Here is a 21,518-nt window from a genome sequence, read left to right as displayed (position 1 = left end):
AATCAATAATATACCAGATGTCTCCATAACTATTCAACCAGCAGAAGTACTAATAGAACAATGGAAGAAGAAATTAACTACAGCCAATGACCCACCAGTCTCCCCGCGCCCCCCCCCCCCGCCCCCCCAAACCCAATTCCACCAGACCTCTGGTTCCATGAAGTTCTCTTCCTACTAAAACAATCCTAGACTGCAAATGGCAAAAACAAAGAACCAATACTAACCAGATTGCCTATAAAGAGCAAAAAAAATACAAAATAGCCATTTGTAAAACAAAAAAGAATACATTACCAAACAACTAGAGCTATCAAAAATTCACCCAACAAAACTGTTTCAACTAGTCTAGAAACACTCCAGACTTGAAACCCTTACTCTTACCAACACCAAGGATGTACCTACGGTGGAGGAACTCACTGAATTCTTCATATAAAAATGTTCCTCCTTCCATGCCCCATCTTCCTCTGTTTCTTCCACAAGTCTAAATGACTTATACTCTTCTGGTACCACCCTCCTATCTACAAATACTCCTCTGTCAAACCCACTCATAGCAAACCAGCTTCCTTCAGAAAGCATCCCACTGTCCAAATTCAGGAATGTCTCCACCCAAAGAGGTAGGTAGAATCCCCCAATCAAGCTACTTCCTCACTAGATCCAATATCTCCCAAATATATCTGTAAATTAGGACAACATCTAGCCTCCTGACTAGTAGAGATGTGAATCGGAACCAGAATCGGATCCGATATCAGTTCCGATTCACATCTCTACTGACTAGCTACCATAATAAACACCATACCTTATCCTAAAGAAACTAGGCTCAGTCCCTTGTCAACCACTCTCCAGTTTACCTTTTTTTTTTTTTTTTTATCTAAACTAGTAGAAAAAAATCTTTTTTTCAACTTTTGGACTTCCTAGAAGAGAATAATATCCTCCATCCTTACCAATCTGGATTCAGAAAAGGTCACAGAACCAAAACTATTCTTCTTGCTATAACCAACAACATTGACTTAAACACAGACCAAGGCAGCAGTTCCATTTTTATCCTTCTAGATCTTTCTGCTGCCTTTGACAGTTGATCACCAGTTCCTAATGCAACAATTAAGAGTGAGCATTATAGGAATGGCCGACACATAGTTTGAATCCTTCTTGGAGATCAGATCTCAATCTGTCACATGGGCCAACATATCTTTCATGCCAAAATACGTCACCTGTGGAGTACTTCTGGGTTCAGTACTTTCTCCATTCCTTTTCAGCATTAATATTTCTCCTAGGACAAGCAGGATGGTAGTCCTCACATTTGGGTGACGACATCAGATGGAGCCCAGCACGGAAAATGTCTGTCAAAGTTTCTAGAAACTTTTGACTGGCACACTGAGCATGCCCAGCATGCCACTATCCATGCATCCGCACGGGGTGTCTCTTTAGTGTCGTCTTTTCCACGGAGCTGCTGCCTCGCAGCAGTGGAGCTCTTACTCTTTTTTGTGGAAAAAGTTCCATAAAGTTCATATTTTGCTCTGCACTGGGTCTCTCCTTGGCCTGTGCCAATGCCAGTGCCCGCACTGATGCCTGCGCCAGTGTTGATGCCTGTGGTACCTGGCTTGGAACTGTTGTTGGATGGCCTTGACGACCTCCTCGGAATCCTCCTGACACAATTGGTGCCAGCACCCTATGATTTCTCGGTAGCCCAGCATGCACCAAAGTATAAGGCGTCCGAGCCAGGCCTTGGGGACTCCTCCAGGGATGAGGGACCGCTGGGGCTGGTGCTTGGTCCCTTGGGTCACCCTTTCGCCCTAGGTCCCTCAGTGCCTTCATCCCGGAATGTGCCCAGTAATCCCCGGCCTCCCCCTTTGGACGGCCTCGAAGAGCCTGAGGACCCATATGACCCTTGGGGAAAGGGATACCTTTGATACCTCATCAGTGGATTCCAATGTTCTTCCATCGGAACCCTCTCCCTCAGAGGAGCAGCATCAATCCCCACCAGAGGACCTGACCTTCGTGGGGTTTGTCCAGGCTATGGACCCTTCCAACTTGTGATGGAGGAGGATGCCCACCACAAAATGCTAGAGATTCTCCAGTTCGTTTGTGCCCCGAAGGAAGTGGTCCCCATCCACAAGATTCTTCATGAACTGCTCTTTCAACTTTGGGAGTACCACCTCTCCAATACCCCGGTGAACCGGAATGCTGATGGTGTGTATCTCATGCAGCATGCTGTGGGCTTCGATAAGCGCCAGCTTCCCCACCAATCTGTGGTGGTAGAGTCTGCGCTGAAGAAAGCAAAGAGGTCAAAGACTCATCCCTCTGCTCCATCTGGCAAGGAGAATAGGGCATGGGATGCCATGGGTAGGAGAGTGTTTCAGGGCTCCATGTTGGTGGTCCTTATTGCTTCCTACCTGTTATGCATGACCCAATACACCCATAACCTCTGGAAGCAAGACAAGGAGGTTGCGGATGGCCTTGCCCAGCAGGCTCAAGAAGCCCTTGTATCTATTGTCCGCCAGGGCCTTCAGTGTGGGAAGCACGAAATGTGTTCGGCCTATAACATATTTGAGATGACTGGTCGCATAGCTGCCGCCAGTGTCTCACTTGGCTCTGTGCCTCGGACCTTTTCCCTGAGGTTCAAGACCAGCTGGCTGACCTGCCTTACACCAGGGATAACCTTTTCGATGACAAGGTGAAGGATGCGGTTGCACAGCTGAAGGATCACCATGAGACCCTCCAGCAGTTGTTGGCTACTGTCTCACCCTCTCCATCAGCTTCCAAGAGGTCTTCCCAGCCTGGGCCAAGGAGGCCCTTCTACAGGCAGCGGAATAAGCAGATAAGCGCTAGGAGCAGATCTAGTCAGCCACGGGGTCCCAGGCCCCAGCCAGCACACCAGGCTAGCCCTGCTACAGGGTTTTGACTGGTTGCGAGGGAGCATAAGCCATTGGTATCGACCAGTGCCGGAAGACCCACCGGTTGTGGGCCGGCTCCACTTCTTTGAGGACCAGTGGCTGTCCGTGACTTTGGATCGGTGGGTTCTGTCCATCATCTGGCATGGCTACAGGTTGAATCTCGTGGCTGTCACACCATATTCTCCCCCCATGCCCACTTTGGTGTCCCAACTTGCATCCAGACTTGCTCGTAGCAGAACTCTCTGCCATTCTAATGGCCAGGGCAGTAGAACCCGTTCCTTGGGAGCAATAGGGGTGGGGATTTTACTCCTCCTATTGTTTTATTCCAAAGAAAACAGGAGACCTCCGACCTATTCTCAATCTGTGAGCCTTGAACAGGTTTCTCAAAAGGGAAAAGTTCAAGATGGTATCCTTAGGCATCCTAATTTCCCCTCTTGCAAAGAGGGGGGGACTGGCCTTGCTCCCTCAACCTGAAAGATGCTTACACCCACATCAGAATTTCTCCCAGTCACCGGAAGTGTCTCCGCTTTGGCCTGGTTTCCACGTCAAGGGTCTTCACAAAGTGCTTGCCCTGAAAGGAGCATTATGCTCCGAACCAGTCCTGGTAAGCTCAGATTTCACCATACCCTTCATGGTGCAAATCAATGCCACAGAGTAAAACCTTAGAACAGTCTTGGTCCAAGAGAAGAATGGTCAATAACACCCATGGTGCACATTAAATGTAAGCTGATGCCTCAGGAGAGGTGGTACGTGATAATAAATAAGGAGGCCTTGGCGGTCAAGTGGGCCTTAGAAGAATTTCAGTACTACCTGCTAGGGCAGCAGTTTACACTCATGATGGATCATCAGCCCCCTCCTATGGATAAACAGAAATGAGTCCAATGTGAGGGTGATAAGATGGCTCCTAGCCCTACAACCCTTCAACTATAAGATCAGACATAGGTAAAGGAAAATTCCAATGCAGATTTCCTGTCTAGAGGTGTTCCTAATACAGGTAGGTGCTCCCCCTATTAAGGATGAGCTGAGGGGGGAGGGTGTGGGAGGGAATGTACAGAAAACTCCCTCAGAACACCTCTTAAGGGACTAGCCATCTATCTGGCCCGGTCCTCCTTAAAGATCAGCCCTGCAAGGAATTCTGGGTGAAGGGAGGCTCCCCTCATCATATTATGAGGAGTCAGGACCCAGAAGGGTTAGAGATTTCCCCGGGAGCAGTTAGGAACCCAATCTGTATAAAAACCCGCTATGTTTAATGTTTGTGTGACCAGAATTACAAGGTGCTGCGTTATTTTCTGATATTTTTTTCACTATACATAAAATTGCATATACGTAAATAGCCAGAGTCTGTCTCCTTATTCCTCCTGGCTGTTTCCCAGGTCAGTATGGTCCAAGCTATCACAGAGCAGAGAGAAAACAATCCAAATGTACTAAGAGATCCTTGGAGCAGCAGCAGTACTGGCATTTAAAATCTCAAATGGTGGGGCAGAGTAATGCAGTAAAAAGAAAAGCATAAAAACCCCAAGATATATAGTGAGGGCTGAGGCAGGAAAAGAATGGATGTTTGATATCACAATATAATTTACTATAATTGTGTTCCTCTCCCTATACATCCAAAGATCTTTCTGGCTTTTGCCATCTTATCCATGTATTTGGTTACCTTAAGATAATCAGATATGATCACACCCATATCCTGCTTTTCTTTTGTGCAAAGAAGAATTTCACCCCCTAAACTGTACTGCTGCCTTGGGTGTTTGCAGCTCAAATTCCTAACTGGTTTTTTTTTTTAATTAATCTTAGATGCCAGACGCTGGAGCATTCTTCAGGGTTTACTAGATCTCTCATCATGTTTTCTGTACATTCCTGGCTGACTACCCTATTGCAGATTTTGATATTGTCCGCAAAAAGATAAGTCTTTCCCAGTAGTCCTTCCAAGGAACAAATCACTAGTAATACCTCTTTTCTCAGCGCGAGCTCTACTTTGTCGCCTTCCATTCTTCCAGTTTTTAATCCAGTCAGTCACTTTAGAGTCCTCAGTTTATAAGTTACCGCTGCAGAAACATGTCAATGGCCTTACTTAAATCTATGTATTCTGCATCTAATGCTCTCCCCAATCCAACTCTCTGTTGATCAAATTTGACTACTATCTCTGGTAAAACCATGCTATCTCTGATCTTCTAAATTGTTTGGAATCCAGAACTGCACTATTCTCTGTTTTAGCAGTGATTCCATTAATTTGCTCACCACAGAGGTCAGGCAAACTGGCATGTAGTTCCTAGCCTCCTCCTTAAACCTTCACTTTTGTGAAGAGGACCTATATTCACCTGTCTTCAGTCCTTCAGAATTACTCCCGACTCTAAGGAAGCATTTAAAAGGTCAGCTAATGGAACTGCCGGAAGTTCTTTAAGTTCCCTTAAAACCTTTCGGATGTATCCCATCTAGCCTCATTGTTTTATCTACTTTTAAGTTTTGCTAGTTCCTCTTGAACACACTTCTGAAAACCTTGAGGTTTACCTCACTTCCACTCTTATTTGTGTCCATTTTCAGTGGTCCTACTCCTGGCCCTATGCGAAAAGAGAATTTTTTAAGCATCTCTGCTTCTCTCACCAGCCTCTACATTATCCTCCTCTTCTCCTGAGTTTCACAATGCTACTTTGCACTTTTCTCTTATTGCTAACATATTTTGCACTTTTCTCTTATTACTAACATATTTTTACCACATTGGCCATTTTTTCCATTTGAATCTTTGCTTTCCTGACTACTTATCCAGCTTATCATCTTTTCCAGATACTGTTGCCTGTCTTCCTCTTTCTGCCATCTCATGTTTATGAAAGCTAACTTTTTTTTCCCCTTACCTTTTCAGCTGCTTCTTTAGAAAATCATAGTGGCCTCTTTCCCCTTACATTTCTTTTCTCACAAAAAAGGTTAATTGTCTTTACAATAATTGCTTTTAGTTTTGCCGCCTTCTACTTCCCCTAAATTTTCATATCCAGGTAACAACTTTGAGTTACTCCCCCATTTAAACAAAGTTAGTTTTCCTCAGGACTGCACTGCAAAGAGTGAGACAAACTTTCACTCACCCCTCTTCAGTGCTTCTCTCTCCACTACCCTACCTGTGAGAATAGATATAATTGCTATGCCTCTAACACTCTATCACACACTGGGTGCAGCATTAAATGCCAAAGCCATTTGCCCAAATTATTTTCTTTCTCTCCTTTTGAAAATCCTTTTGAAAAGTTTTTCTTTCAGAGTTTGTGAGATCTAGCATCAGGAATATGGCAACAGGACAGAGTGGAAACAGCACCCTTAAGGTGTAGAGTTATGGATATAGCAGCAAGGCAGAGTGATGACACAACCCCCAAGATGTGGGGTCAGTGATGTAAATGCAAGGTAGAAAGACCCACAAGGTGTGCTATCAAGGGTATGGCAGCAAGCAAGGTGGCAAAAACCAAAACACAAGCAGCAGTGACAGGAGTTCAACTAAGCACCATAAGAGGGTCAAGACTAAGGCCAGGCAGTAACAAAGCAACAAGGCTCCGAACAAGGAAAGAAGTGGGGTGGGAGGAAAGAGGTTTCATTTTTTCTCTTTTTAAATGTTTCTTTTTGCAAACAAAACATCCCAGTCTAACAAACACAAAAACAGGGTAGGAGAAACAGACTGTGCAGTAACAAACACCAGATTAACAGAGCAAGGTGCTGACTAGAAACAGGAGAGAGTCAGGGTGTAAGGAGCCAGCAGGGCAGCAGCAGCAAGAAAAGCAAATAACATATCAAAATAAGGACAAACTCCATGAGCATTGGTTCAGTATAGCTGTGCTTTCAGTTGTCCTGCCATATGCATTTACATTCTGCGAAACCTAGCAAAGGGAGACTGATTTTAATGAAGCCCTATTTTTCCAACAACACTGGCACCAGCCATGAGCAATGAGGGTTCTTGATATCCCTTGCCACTGAGAAGGCAAGTTCACTTGACACAATGGGCAGGAAAGCTAATGCTGGGTCACCTTGGCCAGGTCTGGCCAGACTGGACTTGTTACCTAATATATCAACAGATTTATGGCCATGTTCTTGATAGCTCTGAGAGAGTGTATCATAGAAACCTCTGCTAGGGTCTCCTTTGCAGTAATGGGGCAAGGATCTCTACTTTCAGCTTCTCTAGTTGTGGTCCACGTCAGATAATTCTGTGGGGACAACATGGCTGTGGCATATTGAGGTGGGGGAGGAAGTGGTAGCTGACATGGTGCTGCTCATGCTCACACTACTATCTAGGGTAGCCACCTTTTCCTATTATGCACCCCCGCTGTACCTCTGCTGCACCTGTTCCTCCACCCTAGCCACCAGCATCTCCTTCAGACACCTTCATGACACCTTTTACCCGTTAGTCACAAGACATGACAAACATGTAAGTATTCCTTTGCTGTCATGAGTTTCAGCCTTTCTTCCATCTGCTGCTGCAAGGAGTCCACTAACTGCAACACCTCTACTGTTGATCCCTTTTCTTCATGGAAATCCTCTTATGTATTCTCCAGAATATTTGCTATGGGATGACCCTAACCATGTTGGCACTTCTGAAAATCAGATCCTTTTTGGCATCCTTGAAGAGCTTCAGAACTCATATCTGCCTCATCATTTCCCAATCCTGATGTCCCAAGGGATGATCCTCACCTACTTCTGCTGTTCCATTAACCTCTGCTATTTCAAAAGAAGCCAATGTAGTGGCTATAAATAGTAATATTGAAACCAATTCACCAAATGGAATGTTGAAGAAAGTATTAAATATCCAACATCTATAATTCATCTGTCAATTTTTCTTATATAAATATTAATATTCTTCATAAATTGACCATTATATAGAGATGATATCCATACTCATCATTTCAGTTTATAAAGTCTTGATTATTCTCCATCTGTTATAATCATTGGTCATTTGTATGCATACTATTTTTGATTGAGCTTCATCATTTTTTCAGTTTTTTTTGTATCTCTAGAACATCATACTGGCTTTGCACATGAACACATTTCAAAGCCCAAATTAGCAAATGACAGACTTGCAATCCACCAAGACACAGTTTCAACATCTCCACTGATATTGACTAAGACATCCAAAGTTTTTCTCAAAACAGAAAGAAAGTGAGTTTATTAGCCCCAAAATGGCTGCATAAAGCAGAGCCCTTCACGTCAAGATAGAAAATGCCATGCATGCACAATCTTTCTCAATTCCACTACTTTCCCCACCTGTTTCTCTTATTCCTTCCTCCAGTCTTTCTCTGTTCCCTCACCCTGTTCTGATCTCTTAATTCTTCTACCCTGTCACCATCAGTCTCTCTCTCAATCAATTCCATTCTGTCCCCAATACTCTCTCTGTCCCCACTCCCTGTTCCCACCAGACTCTCTCAGTCCTCCCACTAGGCTCTCTCTATCAATTCCTCCACTTGTAATCTGCTCCTCCACTTGTAAGCACCAGTTTCTCTCTTGCTCAAATCCCCCATCCTGTTCCCACCAATCTCTCAATCCCCACTAGTCTTTCTCTCAATTTCCTCAACGTGTTCCAACTAGTCTCGCTCTCTCTGTCTTTCCATTTTATCCTTACCACTCTCTCAATCCTGACATCCTTTCCGTCCTGCCTGTCTCTTGGCAGCCCCAGCATAACATCTTCCACCCATCCCTTGTGCTACTTTACCCCTCCCCATCTTCCCACCCTCTGCCCAGCACCAATATCCCCCTGACTCCCTTCTTTTTTTTTCCCTTTGCCTCACACCCCTACGCTTCTCCCTACCCTCCTACATACACTCTCTCTTCCCCTACTCTTTTCCCAGCACCTCCTTTGCAGTGCTGCTTAGTAGGGATGTGAATCGTTTTTTGACGATTTAAAAAAATTGTCCGATATTTTTTAAATCGTCAAAAATTGGTACAGTGCGCGATACAATAGAAATTTTCACGATTTATCGTGAAAAATAGTTACTCCGTTAGTATCCACTAACGGGAGTTATTTGGGGGGAGGGCGGGAAAACCGGCACACCAAAATAACCCCTAAACCCACCCCGACCCTATAAAACAAATCCCTTACCTTCCCCCACCCCCCGAACCCCCCAAAACTTTTTACGAGTACCTGTTGGTCCAGTGGGGGCACGGGGACCGATCTCCCGCTCTTGGGCCATCGACGCCATTTTGGCTACCACTCAAAAATGGCACCGATGGCCCGATTTAAAAAAAAAAAAAACCCACCCGACCCTTTAAAGATGACCCCTTAGCTTCTCCCACCCTCCCAATCCCCCCCCCAAAACATTTTTAAATTACCTGGTGCTCTAGTGGTGGTCCCAGGAGCGATCTCCCGCTCTCGAGCCGTCTGCTGCCCCTCATAAAGATGGCGCCGATGGCCTTTTGCCCTTACCATGTGACAGGGTATCCATGCCATTGGCCGGCCTCTGTCACATGGTAGGAGCACTGGCTGGCCGGCACCATCTTTAAAGTTTTGGGGGGTTCGGGGGGTGGGGGAAGGTAAGGGGTCAATTTTAAAGGGTCGGGCCTCACTAAAAAAAAATTAACGATGTGAATCGGAACCGATTCCGATTCACATCTCCAGCGATCAGATTTTTTTCTCCCTCCAGCCGAACCCGATCAGGCACACGATGCACATCTCTACTGCTTAGTTGCTATGAGGACAGGAGAGCAAGATCCAGATTTGGCCCACAAAAGAGCCACAGATTGGTCACCACTGTCATGGGTTAGTGATAGTATTAATATCCAGGTCTGCCTCCAAAGTGAGGGCTTGCAACAGGCTTATAATGTTCCCCTCATGCAGTGAGTAAATCAAAAGTAGACTAGTGAGCTTCTCACTTTTGTGATTTTCATGTTTGTCAGGGGTGTCACTCTGAATCAATTGGCTTCCATCTGCCATACCCTTCTTCTAGTTTAAATGCCTTTCAACATATAATTTTAATTTCTTCCTTTGGATCTTTAGTCCTCAGAGAAAGATGTTGGCCATCACTACAGTTATACCTTTTATTGTTCCATATACAGCCCTATATGTATCTGTCTTTGTTGCATCAGATTTTGAGTCACATGTTAAAGTTGACAATATGACTGAGCCTTTCCTTCTCTTTTCCATTAATATATTTTACCTCTGAAAACAGTTGGCCAGGTGTTAAGGCCATCCCCTAAATTCTGGAATTATCTTTGTTCTATGCTGACTTATTTCTTTCCTGCTTATTGGTCCCCAAATATATGTATGTATCTATTTATAAAGTATTTATATTTCCATTGATCCAAAAGGCTTGTTCTCAGCAGGGAACTGCATAATAAAACAATACAGTATCAACAATATACATACATAACTGCATATATAAATCATTAAATATAACACATCACAATAAAAAAAAAAAAAACACAAAACATAGCCAGTTTTTGCATAAAAATTAGTCCTGTTCAAAAAGAAAAGCAAGTGCACTATAACATCAATGTCAGAATTTTTCTTTTCTGATAGTACAAAGAATCTGGTTTGTATTTATTAGCCAAGGATCCCAGTAGATTTTTGATCTTTGTTTCCTTCTAAAAGGCCTTCTGGCCAAACTAACCTTTGTGTTAATTCAATTAATCACAAAGTCCCCCTAAAAGGTACCCATAGAATATAGCTAATAGCAAAGCACAATTTAAGAAAAACGTAATCATTTTTTAGCACTGAGTGAAAATGCTTAAAGAAAATATGTATACACACACATTTTGGAAAAGTCAGAGGAAACATGTTAGTTATACCGGTATCTTTATCTTTGTGACTATTGACTGTAGTCTGTTTTCTTTATGGCTCCTTTCTTTCTGCCTTAAATTGTTCCTCTGCTGGGCCTAACATATACTGATGATTAATCTGGTTAGGGAGTATTTCTCTGTGAAAAAGTCAGGTGGCTTTGCTGTAGGTTTTATTAAAACAATAATTATAGCAACTTTCTGTGGCATAAGTTACAGCAAATTTCCTTTTGTAATTCACTGGAAAACTGGTGCCATGTTTTTTACATCGTGTTCTATAAATAGCAAGAAGATAAATTACTCTATGCTTTTGAAGATAGTAAAATAATTGGAGTAAAATCTTTCTGAGTACCTCAATTTTCTGTAATGGATACTTAAGGAAGCCTTGCAGTATTAATAGAAAAATTGTCTACAAATGGGTGTGCCAGTGTTAGTAGACATAATTGTCATATCTACTGCTTAGCACTCAAATGTATGTGAAAGTTTGTCTTGCTTCATACAGTTCCAAAATGTCAGTTTTAATTATTTAAAAAATGTTTTATTACATGATTTTTCAATCTAGGTAGAAGCAGATGTGGGGTATCCTGGTGGTAAAGCAAGAATTATCCATAAAGAATCTGATATTATTACTGCTTTTGCGGTAAATAAAGTGAGTATTGGAAGACATTACTAGACATTTTATTTATGGCTTCAGATTATTCCTCAAAATTCTTGGTTATAAAACCAGACAAATTAGATCTGCATTCTAATATTATATCAAAAATAATTTAATATTTATCAAATATTGTAATTTCAAGCTTCTGCAAAACTACAGAGAACCAACAAATGAAATCATATAAAACATTTTAAAGGCATTCCTCCCCCCTCCCCCCAACCAAAAAAGCTTTTTTTAACATGTTTGTTTGCTTTTTGGGTATGTTAATAAAAGAAACAGGCCAGCAATTCTTTAGTGCATAGGGAGCATGTATAATGAATGGTGAAGTCAATAATATGAAATGTTGAAAATAGTAGTGGAAATGCAGGTTCTCATGTAGTATCTGGGCCTGTCTGTTAGACTGTGCAGGGGACCGAAGAGACTGGATGCTAAAGCAACAGCCACGCTGTGGTAGTAGCTCTTTAGTTTACACATCTTTGTTGGATAGACATGAGATGGGAGAGGTGCTTGGTGTGATTTAAGGCGTCTTTGTATTCATCCGCATAAGATGGTGGAGGTCAAATGCACAAGACTTATCAAATAATTATTTTGTAAAAGGTAAGGTGATTAACCAAAAAGATATCCATGTTGGTTCATGCCTTAACTGTATATGAAAGCCACAATTAAGGCATGAACCAACATGGATATCTTTTTGGTTAATCAGCTTATCTTTTATAAAATAATTATTTGATAAATCTTGTGCATTTGACCTCTACCATCTTATGCAGATGAATACAAAGACCCCTCAAATCACACCAAGCACCTCTCCCTTCTCATGTCTATCCAACAAAGATATGTAAAGAGCTACTACCACCAGTGAGGCTGTTACTCTAGCATCCAGTCTCTTCGGTCCCTCCCTCAGTTGAGAGCCTTGAGTCCGGTAGCCTCTTTTTCTGGCATGACCTTAAAAAAAAAAAAAAAAAAAAAGCTGTTGCAGGCCGAGAGAGACTAAGTGGTGTGAAGGCTTTTGCCATCTAACCCTGTAGCCAGAAACCTATTCCTGTTTGTAGCCAGGGAGGGCTGAACTCAGGTTAAAAAAAAATTAATTCAGAAACAGAAGTTTTAGTGAGGCTCTCCTCCTCCTTACCATGTCTTCTTTCTCAGCCTTGGTGTTCAACGTCCCTGGGGAGTTTAGTGAAATGTGGAGATAGTGTAAGCTCTGCGGGTTGAGCAGTCTTTTGGCTAGGCCCCACTTCCAGGCTTCCTTTTCACTGACTGCGTGGTAGGCTGCAGCAGTTCCGTCGTGTGTTTGTGTGTGTAACGGTGCAAGCATGCGCGCCTACTTGTGCATCTAGTGCCTGCGTGTACTTATGCGGCCTATCGGTAGGCACATTTTGAGGAGTGCCTGAGTGCATATTTGTGCGTGCATTGTGCGCATGTTGTGCGCCTATACATACACTGAAGCGCGCAGTTAAATGCTTACCTGACTGTGTAGCTGACCGCTGAGTGTGTATTAAGCACGTATCTGACTAAGGCGCGCCTTAGCCAACACACCATGGAACCAGCAACTAAGAAGGCTAAGCACTTGGTGATTTGTGCTGCATGTTCTTATAATGGCTATACAGCTGGAGCTTTCTGCAAGCCTGTGTCAGTTTCTTGGATGCTCAAGGGGATTTGCCCCTTACTGATTTTGCCGATGCTAGTCCATCCCCTCGTCTGAGGGGAGTGGGGCTGGAGGCAACACAACAAGGGTGTCCCCTTCTTCAGTTGATCCACTGGGAGAGATGTCCTCAGCAGTCTCATTTCCCAGGACATTGGGTTTGGACCTATGGGGCCTGGTATGGATCCAAACTCCTTTTCCTGGGTGGAATTTTTCCAGGGACTACAGACCTTTCTGCAGGGGCATCCTGCAGAAATGGTAATGCCTCCTAAATCAGGGTCGCCTGCTTGGGGCCCCTCCTGTGTCCGCAACCATATGTAAACGCCGTGACGCAAGAATGCCTGATGATGCTCGAGAGGATATGGATCTGGATGACACTGATGATGATTTGAGTTGCTCCCCTATTGAGGAAGAGGAAATTCCCCCAGATTTAGAGCCACATATAGCTGTTCTCTGTTTCTTTAATAGAGATGAGTTGCCGGGTCTGATTACTCAAACTCTGAAGACCCTTGGGGTGGCAGGGACTGATTCTTCGAGTGTACAGATATAGGATCCCATATTGGTCACCCTACGCAAGGCTATAGGTTTCTTTCCCCTCCTGGATGCAATTCAAGACTTGATTGACCTTGAATGGATTGTGCCAGAGGCGAGTTTTAAAGGAGGATGCACTTTGGCGGGTTTATATCCCTTGGAGCCGCAGGCAAAAGAACAGTTGCATTTCCCAAAAATGGATGCGTTGGTGTGTTCTGTCACTGAGCGAACCACCATACCGATTGAAAGAGGGGCAGCTCTAAAAGGATGCTCAGGATTCAAGGATTGAAGCTATCCTTAAGCAAGCCTTTGAGGCCATGGTGATGAATTTGCAAATTGCCACTTGTTCCCTGGTGCCTCGAGCTACTCGGCTTCTCTCTCAGGAGTCTGGGGGGGACATTTTGGATAGCAAAGCAGTAATAGAACGGGGGGGGGCGGCCTTCTTAGCTATTGCGGACTGTGACCTTGCTTGCACTGCCGCTAGAGGTGGTTCTTCTGTAATAGCGGCTTGACATCAGCTGTGGCTGTGCAATTGGTCAGCAGAGACTGTAAGTCTAATGTTGCCAAACTGCCCTTCAAGGGTTCTTTCTTGTTTGGCAGTGAGTTGGAGAAATTGGCAAAAAAATAGAGGAAAGCCCAGGTCCCTCGTTTGCTGGAGGATAAGAAGCCAGCTTCATGGCCGCCTCAGGCAAGTGGCCACTCTCAAGATTTCAGACAATTTCATCCTTATAGGGGAGCTTCCTCTCAGAGACCCCATCCCTTTGGCATGTCTCAGTCCTTTCGCCCCAGTAGGCCTCGGAAGTATGCAGACTGCGGAAGTGGAGCTTCTCGATCTTCCCAATGAGGGTTTGCAGACTCACCTGCTGGTGTAAGAGATAGGCAGCCATCTATCTCGCTTTTATCAGAGGTGGATCCAGATCACATTGGACCAATGGGTCCTGTAAGTGATTCATGATAGCTATGCTCTAGTATTTCTTCGCATCCCTCCGGATGCCTTTATGATCTGCCCGTGCAACTCCCCTCAGAAGAGGGTTACTTTGGAAAATTCATAAAGAAGACTATAGGACCTGAAGGCCGTAATTCCTGTTCCCGAATTGCAACAAAATATGGGCCACTATTCCATCTATTTTGTCAAATCCAAGGAAAAGAAGGGTTCTTTCGACCCATCCTGAATCTCAAAGGAGTCCATCCTCATTTACGGGTCACTCATTTCCGAATGGAGACTGTAGACTCTGTAATAACAGCAGTTCAATCAGTTGAAAACCTCACGTCTCCGGATCTGACAGAGGCATATCTACATATTCCCATTTGTCAGTAATGTCAGCGGTTTCTAAGGTTTGCCATTCTGGGATGTCATTACCAGTTTCATGTCTTGCCTTTCAAGCTGGCCACTGCACCCAGGGCCTTCTCCAGGTCATGGTGGTAATAATGGCAGCCTTGCGCAAGGACAGCATTCTAGTTCACCCATATCTGGATGATTAGTTGATTCGTGCCAAGAGCATGGAAGAAGGTCACAGGGCATCTCACAAGGTGATTTCCTTGCTGTAGGATCTAGGTTGGCTGCTGAACTTGACCAAGAGCAACTTACAGCTGTTTCAGGCGCTGGAATATCTCTGCGTTCATTTTGATACAAAGTAGGGCTGAGCATTTCTACTGGAGAGTCAAATTCAGAAGTTAATTGCTCATTCAAACCATGAGAACTATTCACCTGACCGTGTGGTCTTATCTTCAGGTCCTGGGTTTGATGGCAGCCACGTTGGAGGTTGCTCCCTGGGTGACCTCGCATATGTAACCTCTTAAACAAATGTTGCTTTCCTGCTGGAGTCCACACTCGCACTGAGGCTTCGCTTACCATTGGACGTGACCATGCAATTGCAGTGGTGGTTGCAGCCGGATTATCTCCAGAAGGGTGTTTCCTTGGAGATGCCAGATTGATTAGTGTTCAAGATGGACATGAGCCTCCTGGGTTGGGGGGCTCACTGTCAGTTGATGGTGCAAGGTCGCTGTAATGCCACGAAACAGCAGTGGAACATCAACCAATTGGAAACACAGGTGGTACAGCTGGCGAGCTTGCGTTTTGCCAAGCGTTCAGAGGCTCAGGAGGTCCAGGTAATTCAGACAATGTGACAACGGTGACCTACATCAATCATCAGGATGGCACCAGAATTCAACAGATGTCGGAGTAAATAGATGTTAGACATATACACCTCCCACATTGCTGGAAAGGATAATATAAGGGCAGACTTTCTCAGGAGAAAGAGCTTGGACCCAGGAGAGTGGGAGTTAGCGGACAAAGCCTTTCAGCTCATAGTGGAGCGCTGGGGCCGCCCATTCCTAGACTTGCTGGCGACTTCTGACACCGTGAAAGTTTCAATCACAAGTGGGATCCAAAAGCACTGACCATAGATGTTATTGTTTGGGTGTGGCTGCAAGGCAGCCTGCTGTATGTCTTCCCGCCCTGGCCTCTGATAGGCAGGATCGTTTGGAAGATAGCAAGTCAGGCTAACACCACGCTTTTGATGGCTCTGAATTGGCCCTGGAGACTGTGATATGCCGATCTGCAGAGACTGCTAGTGGGCAGTCCCCTCGGACTGCCTCTGTGGAAGAATCGGTTGTGGCAGGGACCCATTGTTCATGAAGATCCAGGTCGATTTTGTCTTATGGTTTGGCCCTTGAGAGGGCTAGTTTGTTGAACTGTGGTTATTCTGCCTTAGTAATTCCCAATTTGCTTAGGGCCAGGAGGTTTTCTACATCTCTGGCCTACTGGAACGTTTGGAGAGTTTTTGAGGTCTGGTGTATGGAGCGAAGTTCTTAGCTTCTCAAAGTAGATATTCCATGGAATTTTTACAGGAAGGATTGTATAAAGGTTTGGCCCTTAACACCTTGAAGGTTCAAGTGGCAGCCCTTGCGTGTTATAGAGGGTGAATCAATGGTGGGACTGTGTTCCCATCCCAATGTGTCTTGGATTTTGAAGGGAGTTAAGCATCTTCGTCCTCCCTTGTGACTGCCGGGTGCCTCTGTGGGATCTTAATCTGGTTCTGAATTTCGTGGTTGGTCTGATTTTTCGGCTGCTATGTGGTCTTTCCTTGTAGCTGCTTAATTGAATACAGTTTTTCTAATGGCAGTCTGTTCTGCACACTGGGTTTCTGAACTGCAGGCTCTTTCTTGCTGGGAGCCTTTTCTGCAATATGACTGAGAGCAGTACAGTTTTGGACTGTGCTGGCTTTTTTGCCAAAAGTGATTTCAGAATTTTATTTGAATCAATCCAATTCCCTGCCCACATTGGACAGGGACAGAGATGAGTGAATATCATCTCTTGTGTACCTTGGACATCAAGTGTCATTTGCTGTGGTACTTGGACGTTACTAAATCTGTCCAGAAGTCTTATCACTTATTTGTGTTTCACTGTGGCAGTATATAGGGTGAACTGGTGACACAGGCAACTATAGCCTTTTGTGTTAAGGAAATCATCATGGCTGACTACATGGATGCCAAGATCCCATTGCCGAAGCGGATTAGACCGTTTGAATGATCCAAAGACAACGACAAACCTTTTCCGTTGCAAAAAAATCAGCAGAACCAAGGGTCACGATTTAAAACTCCAGGGAGGAAGACTCAGAACCAATGTCAGGAAGTATTTCTTCAAGGAGAGGGTGGTGGATGCATGGAACGCCCTTCCGGAGGAAGTGGTGAAGACCAAAACCGTGAAGGATTTCAAAGGGGCATGGGATAAACACTGTGGATCCATATAGTATAGAGGATGTGAATGAAGAGAAGAGGCTCGGGGGTGGCTGCTTGCGGGAATGATGGCTAATACCTGGAGATTAATATCCTTATTCAATAAACATTCACACAGTTAATGCAACTCCAGCATTGCTCTCTGCTTCAACGGCAAGAGGAAATGTGGAAAAAAGGATTTGCTTTCTCAAAAAAAGCAGGGGAGTAGCTTGCTTGTTACAGCGGTTACTACCCCAAACCAAATAAGCCTGATACTTCACTTTCAATGCATATCCAGCATAGCTCTCTGCTTCAACGGCAGGGAGAATGAAGAAAAGACAATTTATATTCAGACAACCAACAAGGAATGAAATACATACTCTGGGTAAACAAATAAGCATGGGTGTAGCTTGCTTATTACGGCAGTTACTACCCCGAATCAATTAAGCCTGATACTGCTTCAACGGCAGGGGTGAATGAAGTAAAGAGGATTTATATTCAGACAACCAACAAGGACTGAATTGCACAGACAGGGCAAACAAGCGAGGGAGTAGCTTGCTTATTACGGCGGTTACTACCCCAAACCAATTAGCTAGATACTTCACTTAGATGCAGCTCCAGCACTGCTCTCTACATCAGTGGTGAGGGGTGGAAGGGAATTGGAACCAAAAAGTTACCAATAAGGGCCCTGACTTAAGCGGTCAGAGTAACAGATAAGTATGAAAACAATTAGTTCTGAAAACTTGCTGGGCAGACTGGATGGGCCGTTTGGTCTTCTTCTGCCGTCACTTCTATGTTTCTATGTTTTCATGAGGGCTCAGGTAGTAACGTGGGTGGAAATTCGATTGTCTCCTGTTAAAATTTAACAAGTGGTGACATCATCATTACACACTTTTTCCAAGCATTATTGCTTGGATGTTCAGGTTCGAGAAAACGTTGCATTCACGTGGATGGTGTTGACTGGACCGCAGGCAGCCTTCTGCCCTGTTCAGGTGTAGCTTTGGTGCATCCCTCTTGTGGGGATTGGCCTGCCTGAGTGCAGAGGAAGGAGAAATTGCTACTTACCTGATAATTTCCTTTCCTCTAAGGAAGGCAGGCCAATCTCTGACCCACCCTTGGCTGCCAGTTTTTGCCTTCGATTCGCTTTTTAGATGCAGACCTTGCAGGGTAGTGTTCATGCTATTCATTGGAGGACTGGTGTTTTACGCAGTCCTTTAGTTTAGTAAACGTTAATTCTTTGATCTGCCCTGAGTGTTCTCTATTGGTTGGAAGCATGAATGATTGATTGTTAATAATTATTTCAAGTGTAATCAGTTTGTCCACAGTTTGGCTTTTCCAGAGAATACTGGCAGGCTGATGTCAGGGCAGAACTATATATACATGACATCAGCTTTTACTCCATCTCCACCTGCTGGTAGAGATACACTTATGGGGATTGGCCTGCCTTTCTTAAAGGAAAGGAAATTCAGTTAAGTAGTAATTTCTCCATTTTAATATACCACGTATTGAGCCAAGATATTTTTGTGTGTGTGTGTGAGTTTTTTGATAAAAATCTAAAGGCCTTACAAGAGCTTTAAGGTCAGCTGGATGGAACCTTCTCAATATACCTACTATTCTTCAGGCAAGATTAGACAAAACTTGGGGGAGAATATTTTTTGTGGCAGATCCAAAGATCTGGGATGCGTTTCCAGAGAAAATCGGGGCCGTTGAATGCTTCGCCACATTTAGAAAGCAAGTCAAGACTCTTTTTTTTTTTTTTAACAGGCTTATGGAATAGTTTAATTACTTGCAAGTTTTTGGTCTTAAATGAGGCTAATTATTTTTTACTGTGCTGTTAGGTTTTTAAATGAAGGACCTTTTAGTTTTAGTATGTTTTATTTGCCTTTTATTTAAATGTTTGATTATATATGTTTCTTTTGTAATCTACAAAGTATATAGGATTCTGCAGCTATATATATATATTTTTTTTTAAATAAATACAGTAGGGTCGACCGTGGCCTGTTAGCATCATCATGGGGGATGGAAAGAAAGGGTCTTGGGCTAAGCGAAGTATGAGGCACTTGTTGGAGGGAAGTCGATAGTGGGTGCGAGTGAGGAGGTGCTAGCTACACCTGTTCTGCAGCAGGAGGGTGGAGGTATTTACTAATGAAGACACTTTAGCTGGTATTCATGTTACAAAAGCAGGCTTAGAATCAGGTTAGACAGCTGGGGCTGGCTAGCACTGGTCTGAGGTAGTGGTGGGATCTCTAGCTTCGGTCAGAAGAGGGGTCCTTGGATGGAGGTCAACGTTTGATGCAATCCAGACTGAGATACGGTTTGGCCTTAACTTTTTCCTAGTTTGAGTAGGAAAGGTAGTCTGTTAGAGCAGGGCCCTTTAGCTGAGGAAAATGCTTCAATGATAGAGTGTTGTGCCCAAAGGGGCAAGGCCTGCCAGCAGGAGGCCTACCTCCAGTCTGGTCTTTTGGGCTGACTGGTCCAGCCCCAGTGATGATTTATTCTCTCTCTGGTTTTTTTTGTTTTTTTTAAAGCATTATATAGACAACCAACATCGTATGCTCACTTGTTAATAGAAACATGACTACGGAAAAAGACTGTATGGCCAATCCAGTCTGCCCATCCATCCAATTAATTTAGCATTATCGTTCTCATCACTTCCTTAGAGATCCCCTGAATGCTTTCTTGAATTCAGATACTTTTTTTTATCTCCACCACTTCCACTGGGAAACAGTTCCATGCATCCACCACACTCTCTGTAAAGTAATATTCTCCCAGGACAAGCAGGATGGTAGTCCTCACATATGGGTGACATCGATGAAGTCCTATCACAGAACACTTTTGTCAACATTTCTAGAACTTTGACTGGCACACTGAGCATACTCAGCATGCCACTAACCCTGCAGCCAGCAGGTGTCCCCCTTCAGTCTCTTTTTTTTTCCACACAGCAGTTGCCTCGCGGTTTAGGTGCTCTGTGAGAAATTTCTCACAACTTTCCTCATGGAAATATTTGAAATTTATCTTCTCAAATCCCTCAGCGGGGTCCCCCATCTCGCTCCGTTCCCTCTGATGCTCGGTAAGTGTGTTTTCCAGTACTTGTGGTCGGTTCCCGGCGGCTTACTGCTTCGGTGCCCAACGGTTACCGACTGCACGCCTGCCAAATTTTAACATGGCGACAGGGTTTAGAAAATGTTCCGAGTGTCCGAGGACCATGTCCATAACGGACCCACATGAAGTATGTGTTTTTTCTTAAGCCCCTTGCACGATGTTCGTCGATGCCCTAGTTGTGCACAAATGACTCCCAAAGGCCATCACGCTCGCCTGGACAAAATGGAGCAGTTTGCTTCAAAATAGACTGCTCCATCGACACCAGTTCAAGCGCCACCGACCGTGGAGGGTCCATCAACCTCGGAGACCATTCGCCAGGAGCACCATTGACAAGGGTGGCTGTCTGTCTCAGACTCCATCGATGACATTGGCGTCATCGTCCTCTGTGCTGGGGAAAGACCAGACTGAGCACAGAGGGAAACATTGACACGGCACCGGGCGTCCCCGTCCGGGGCCGGTACCAAAACGCAGCAGCATAGATTTCCATTGAGCCACCTGCAAAGAGGGCCCAGGCAGAGGACCCCCCATACTCCTCTGGACCCGGGACCCCTAGGCATTCCCCACCGGTTCCAGGCACCTGAGCCTCCATGGGCCCCCGTGGAGGCTCCGGTAAAGCCTAGTCTGCCTCCTACCCCGATTGCCGTGCCACCAATGCCGGTTTCCTGGGAGGATTTGGACCGCATGGTCCAAGAGGCAGTGCTTAAAGCCTTACGAGGCTTTCGATCGGCACCGGCCCCAGAACCGGCTCCCTCAATGGTGGCACTGCTCCTCGAGCGCCTCGATACACCTTATCAACTCCTCTGCCACCGGACACGCTGGCATGGAGTCATCCATCGAAGCCTCCGCAGGTCCCGATTCCAGTACCGGGTTCCTCAGAAGAGGAAGGATCGATTCCCAGCCACGTCCCCCACAGGAACCGTCGATGCCGGAGCCCATGCCAGGGCCATTGGGGCTACCGGTACCCAAGCGCATCTCATCTGCCTCGATGCGGCACCGATTCCATCGATGCCAAGGCCACATCCATCAATGCCGTCCCACCCTCTCGGCTTTGGCATGCTTCCTCCATCGGGAGCTCCACCGAGAGAAGGCAAAAGTCCCTATAATCCATGGGGAGCATCATCCTCAGATGATTCATCACGGATATCCGAGGACCTACTTTCAGAGCCTTCAACGCCGGAGGAAAGGCAAAGATCTCGTCCAGAAGACCTCTCCTTTGCCAGTTCTGTCAACGAGATGTCTGAGACTATACCTT

The 21,518-nt window shown here is 44.9% G+C and overlaps 1 protein-coding gene across 3 annotated transcripts in view; it reads left to right on the top strand.

Annotated features, from left to right (window-relative positions):
• DMXL1 (Dmx like 1) overlaps window positions 1-21,518 on the top strand; it is a 692,618-nt gene that overhangs the window by 602,496 nt on the left and 68,604 nt on the right. For all 3 annotated transcript variants that reach the window (XM_029570948.1, XM_029570967.1, XM_029570958.1), the window contains one exon: window positions 11,185-11,271. In XM_029570948.1, coding sequence (XP_029426808.1) covers window positions 11,185-11,271 — 87 coding nt within the window. The remainder of the gene's footprint in view (window positions 1-11,184; window positions 11,272-21,518) is intronic.

The sequence above is a fragment of the Rhinatrema bivittatum genome, chromosome 1 (assembly GCF_901001135.1).
Source record: "Rhinatrema bivittatum chromosome 1, aRhiBiv1.1, whole genome shotgun sequence".
Classification (NCBI taxonomy): Eukaryota; Metazoa; Chordata; class Amphibia; order Gymnophiona; family Rhinatrematidae; genus Rhinatrema; species Rhinatrema bivittatum.
Note: the sequence above shows the minus strand (reverse complement) of the source record. Positions and strands in the feature narration are given on the sequence as shown.